We start from the raw sequence: 5,692 nt of genomic DNA, 5'->3' as shown, positions 1-5,692 counted from the left end.
GGATTGTGGACCAGTCTTTGCGGGATTCAACTGATAGAGACTCTTTGGAGTAATTAATTTCCAAAGTGAATGGGCGACAGAATTCTTTGAACGTTCGTTCATCTAGAACAGAAAGTACTGCTCTCTCTCTCTCTCAAATAACTTTCCGTTCGCACACAGAACCACCAAGAGACAAATACTACCATGAAAGGATAAAAAAAAAAAAGGACAAATTTATAACTCATTCCTTGTTCAATATCATCAATTACTGGAACACTTCAGTCAAAAACCACCACCACCACCACCGCCGCCACCAACCACACATAAAAGGAGAACCCAAAAAGAGGGAGAAAAAAATATATATATATAAAAAAAGGTGGTTCTTCAAGAGAAATGATTTCAAGTTCCAGCATCAAAAACCTAAAAAATTCCTATCTTAAGCAAATATGCTTAGAGGGCCCATCTTATTAGGAGAGCTACTAAGTCCATTTTCAGCAGTCCGCAACCCTGTGACCCATGTCCTGCAAAAAGATTTGACTAGCATTTGTACAAATTCTCAGAATTAAATTGGCAAGAAGATCAATAGAATTTTGAACAACGAAACTTTGGGCATAAACAATAGTTAGAAAATTCAAAGCCTGTTCCATTAGGAATCGGCAATAAGAAGCTGTCCAAAACATTGGATCATGGGTTTTGTCCCACAATCTCCAACAACAATCACAGAGGAGAAGAGGGTAAGTTCCAAAACAAAAGTATTTGGTCAACCAACTGTACATGAAACAATTGAGGTTTTCTTCTTGTAAAACTACCTTCCTATATTGTCACTGCCAGAATCCATTAGAATTGTCAGCCTTCTTGCGGTTTTAATGAACTCACTGCAATGGCATAAACAAAAATATCCACATTAGATCATCCAAATCCTGTGTCTTTAAAGTTTTAAGGGCAAATGGACATAAGAGAGGATGGACAGGCTCACCTGAATGGTTCGTCTCCGGTGTGTTTGACTGCACCTGTTGCATCCCGGTAGAGCACATGGCTCAGCGTTTCCGACTTCTCTATGCTAAACATGTTGGCCAGCCTCCTGTATAGCTCTTCATATGACCCAAGAACTGAGAGGTCAAGAGTCCTGCCCACATCTTCTGATTCCATAAACACCTTACAGTGACCGGTCTCCAAACCAAGCTCCATTGTTGGCCGGTCCTTGTACCACGGAATCCCTTCACATGAGTTACCACGTTGATTATGTGCAGCTCCAGAACCATCTGAGAAGTTTGTCACCTTCTCCTGATTCCCATCAGACGAACTGTTCCCCGTAAGTCCCTGTGATACTGTATCACCGGAGCCGCTAAGAGAGATCTGCTGCTCAGTGAGTATAGGTTGTCCAAAGAGCAAGAACTGGGGTGTCTTTCCATCATCTGATTTTTTCGAAGTCTGGGCAACAGAACTTCCCATGGTAAGCAAGCATGACACATTGTCACTGCCATTAGACTTGGCCACAACAAGGCTGTTGGATATTCTTGATGGTGGGGTAGCATGATCAAACCGGTGGAAACCAGCTGAAAACAGACCCGACTGCAGTTTGTTTAGGTGGAGATCTGAAAGGGATATACCAAATTGAGCATGCCTGGCTCCCTGTATGCCTGCAGTTGTGCTGTCCGATAGACAACACAAGGGGCTGCTGGATCCAAGGGGGTTGCCTGAAAATGACGGAATAGGAACTTGGCCGTCGAGGGGAAAATCTGGATGTTGTGGGAGCCGCAATTTCTTCCTTGCGGGTGAAAAGGGAGAGAATTGGATGGCAGGCATGTTTGATACCAATTCAACCAGCCATGGGCTGACGCGCTTCACATTTTGCAGCAAATCCGGTTCATCCCAAGTTACCTGTATCCATGAAGAGAGGTGGTTAGAAGGAGACACCAACAAGATGACCAGGTGCTGTGAATATGCAAATACAAAAACACTACCTATGAACAACTTTTTTTCCCCCTCTAAAGCCTAAAAAATAAGGCAAAAGTAGGTAGAGTTTCTTCATAGGTATTTTAGGTTCACTCTTTGCAAAAAGCTAAATATCCCTAATTACTTTCACATGGGTCATCACATGAGCTAATGAAAAATCACACTAGCTTTGCAGGAATAGACATATGAAGCTAAATCATTAGATCCTTTTTTTTTACACTGCTACAAGTTTTCCATTTAACTTTCCAGTGTTGATGAAATAAGTGATACTTCCATGTCATGGCCTTAAATGACAAATCAAAGATATCATTTGGGATCAGAAAGGTGTGACGTCCCAATATATGATATACTAGCAATTCAAAATTGGCACCCAATTAGCAATTTGAACAGGCTGAGAATTCAATCTGATTACCAGCTCCAGCAAGAGCAGAATAAACAAAATAGGTTAACTTCAAGTTGGAACAACTAGAATTTTGCAGATGCTACATCAGCACAGGTCCAAATATAGAATGTCATGCATCTATCAATTCAATATTCAGCGTGAACAAAGACAACGGAATGCAAATCATGGTTGGGAATTAGGTTACTATTATCTAGAAAGAACCAGAAAACTACGCATAGGTAGAATGAAGGAATAATTTGATGATTAAATTCTCAATGCAAGGAAAAGAAGAAACCAGGAAATCCACAATAGCAAGCACAACTTACTTCGTAAGAACAAGTAAGATCATGTTAAGTTGTTAACTAACATATAAGTTAGAGCAAAGGCACCTGTCCGGCAAGATCAGAAGCTAAACATAAGAAGAAAAAATTAAAAGAACCAGAACTAACCAATTACAGAATTTCAAACCAAAATTCACAACAAAACATAAAATTCAGACCAGATGCAATAGATAGTTACAGACAAAATAATGAACAAAGCATGAGCCATGGAGAGCCATAATTGGCAAATATTAAGGTCCAGATATTATCTATAATCTAAGCAGATTTAAGAGAGAAAGACCACCTGGAGAAGTCTCCAGGGTGAATTAGGCCACCGGATGGGATCAGCAACCTGAACGGCAGATATTGTTCCCATGAACCAGCTTATCCGTGAAGAATCCTCCGTCTCAAATGCCATCTTGAACCTCATCCCTGCACACCACTGGATTCGCATTGCCGCCTTCACAGCAGAGGCCTTCACGCAAAACTCCGGGGTGCTGGCTCTTGGGTAGTAAACAACTTCAAAGGATTGCCCTTTGGCAGCAAGATTTGCAGCCTCAATGACAGACTCAGCCCTAAACCTTCCCCTTGCCCTCCAACCACCATTCGAGTTTGCACTACCACTATTGGGGTTCCTCATAAGCTTGTTATCATCCTCTCTTAGGAAGACAGAGAAACTCCCGTATGGTGAGATACAGTTTCCAGCAGCCGGGTTCCATCCAGATGGTGAATCCGGACCATCACCAACCCCTCTCTTTGCTCGCCGGATTCCGACACAGAGGTCCCCATTCTCTGTTCTTAAGAAGACAATTGAATCCCCAGCAACGAGCTTCTTCTGGTTCACGAAAGTGCTCCACCCCGTCGTCAGGAGGTGACGGCGTGGGGTTCCCCTATATATATGCCGGAACTTCCAAATCTCACCATGGACATCCTTGGCAAGGACAGTCTGAACAGGGGGATCGGCCGAATAGTCCAGGCGGGGGAAAATTGTTTCTGCACAATAACGAGGAACAGAAAAACCTCCACCATTATTAGCATCTGATTGTGTCAAGGTCTTGGCAAACGACGCGGGCTTCTCTTGGAGCTCAGAGCCGTTGCTTCCCAGAACCCCATCATCGTCGTAGCCAGCTTCGTTGTTCCTAATGGGAACCAATCTCATCTTCGCATACACTTCGTCCGTCTCTGGATCTGCCATGAACTTCACTGCAGCGACTCGGCAGAGGATGAAAGGTGGAATCCTTTGCGAATTCCCAAAATCGACGTTTCCATAAGCATGCTCCGCCTGACCCTGAGGGAAGTAGTAGACCTTTGAGTTAACCGGAGGCATCTGCACCATCCCTCCCGCGCAGGCATGCCAGAGTTGAGAATCTAGGCATTTCTCGGTATCCGCCATTGATTCTTTCTTCGAATCCGTAAATGTGATCATTCCCGTAATCAAATGAAAGGGGCTTCAGAGCATGAAACTACTTTATGGATGCTAATTTATATGTGAACTCGAGCTGTAAGAAAAATAAAAAAGAATCAAATCAATTCAAGCTGCATCGCCAAAAAGAAGCAGATGAAGAGAGCAAAGGGACTCCAATTAAAATTAAAAAGGGAAGAACAAGAAAGAAAAAGAAAGGAGGGGACCAGAAATCTCTAACCTTACTCTAAAGTCTCAAGCCAGAAATTCCAGCAAGAATAGACCGCCGTAAGAAAAGAAATTAAACCTCCCCTATTCGCTTCAGAGAGATGAGAAAAAGAAGCACATTACTAAAACTTCCTCCAACCTTCCTTCAAGAGAAACCGAGAAGATGAGGTATCTCTACACTCCCATACGAAGGAAGCAGAAAGCTAAAAAACTGCGCTTGAATCACGAGCAAGAAACTAAACAGAAGAAATCCTCAACTTCTATTAACTCCAGCTGATTCTTTCTCTAACCGCTTCACTGATTACTTCCAGGGTGGCATCGAAGAAAACCGTATACTTTTATGGGATGCCGCCTCTTGATCTCCTGCAACTCATCGGACTCAACAGTTCACACCGTACATTATCTTCAAACGCGAAACGACCTCAAACCAAAGCAAATATATAAAACCAAACCCTGACTTTGTCCACCCGAAGATATTCTCAAGAGCAAAACTCGGAGGGTTATGAATCCTCTGTTGTATAGAAGAAATTTTAAAGCAGAAGACAAGAAACTCCAACCGCCAGACAAGCAAGATCAACTTGACGCTCGGAGGAATCTATATTCCGGGAATTTCGGGTTCAATAGAAACAGAAATCTCAGCGGCGCAACCTCCAGACACAACCAACGGAGAACTTGGAGTAAAACCTTTGGACTCTTAAAACCTAGTTTCAGCCGTCACACATTCGACGATTTTCGTCCTTCCAATATTTCGCGGGATAGAGAGAGAAACCAAAAATGGAACAGAAACCGCAGGGATATTTCGACTCTATTTGAGTGGAGAAAGAAAAAAACGGCGCTGCTCTTCTTCTTCTTCTTCCTCTTCCTCTTCTTCTCCAGGACTGCTTCTTCTTCTTCTTCTTCTTCTTCTTCTTCTTCTTCCACGCACCTATAATAAAAGAAAAGCTCAATGAGAAAACCAGACCAGATTTTAACAGAAACTAAGCAGAAACATCCGAAAGAGATTTCACCTTCTTCGATGCTTTTCGAATCGCAAAATTCCAAAACAAAAGCTAGGATCGGACTCCCCGCCTGGTTTTTTCTGTTCCAATAATCTTTTTCCTCAGATCTGAAGAACCAATCTCTCTCTCTCTCTCTCTCTCTCTCTATCTCTTTCTTTCACTCACCGGAACTGAACAAACTAACAAGAAAGCGGTGTAATGTAAAGAAGATATGAAAACCGGAAACATCGAAATTTCAAAAAAGAGATTAAATAAAAAAGATGATTAATTAATACTACTAATTAATACCATCTTCTTGTCTTTTACCAAAAGCCCAAGGCATAGGTGAGGTGTCACGACTCTCGTGTCCCGTTCTTTACATCACTCCTTCATTACTCCTCCGGTGATCGGTCCTTCTCCACTGTCCTCCTCCCACGGATATCGCGGT

General features: G+C 42.6%; 1 protein-coding gene across 1 annotated transcript; it reads right to left on the bottom strand.

The window, feature by feature from the left end:
• Positions 1-324: 324 nt before the first annotated feature.
• LOC122058126 (auxin response factor 18-like) lies at positions 325-5,454 on the bottom strand. Its single transcript, XM_042620626.1, has 6 exons — positions 5,275-5,454; positions 4,281-5,192; positions 2,942-4,136; positions 956-1,860; positions 789-854; positions 325-500 (listed from the first exon to the last, which is right to left on the bottom strand). Exons 3-6 carry the CDS (start codon positions 4,061-4,063, stop codon positions 416-418), a joined length of 2,178 nt encoding a protein of 725 aa, XP_042476560.1. The 5' UTR covers positions 4,064-4,136; positions 4,281-5,192; positions 5,275-5,454; the 3' UTR covers positions 325-415.
• Positions 5,455-5,692: the final 238 nt, after the last annotated feature.

The sequence above is a fragment of the Macadamia integrifolia genome, chromosome 12 (genome assembly GCF_013358625.1).
Source record: "Macadamia integrifolia cultivar HAES 741 chromosome 12, SCU_Mint_v3, whole genome shotgun sequence".
NCBI lineage: Eukaryota > Viridiplantae > Streptophyta > Magnoliopsida > Proteales > Proteaceae > Macadamia > Macadamia integrifolia.
The sequence above is the reverse complement of the archived record's forward strand: the minus strand, read 5'-3'. Positions and strand labels throughout refer to the sequence as shown.

Excerpts from the sequence above, each read along its gene's own strand:
- LOC122058126 (XM_042620626.1), bottom strand. The coding sequence starts at position 4,063 with ATGATCACATTTACGGATTCGAAGAAAGAATCAATGGCGGATACCGAG. Across the intron at positions 1,861-2,941 it reads CACCCTGGAGACTTCTCCAG|GTAACTTGGGATGAACCGGA; the intron begins GTGGTCTTTCTC and ends TCATGGATACAG. Across the intron at positions 855-955 it reads ACCGGAGACGAACCATTCAG|TGAGTTCATTAAAACCGCAA; the intron begins GTGAGCCTGTCC and ends ATGCCATTGCAG.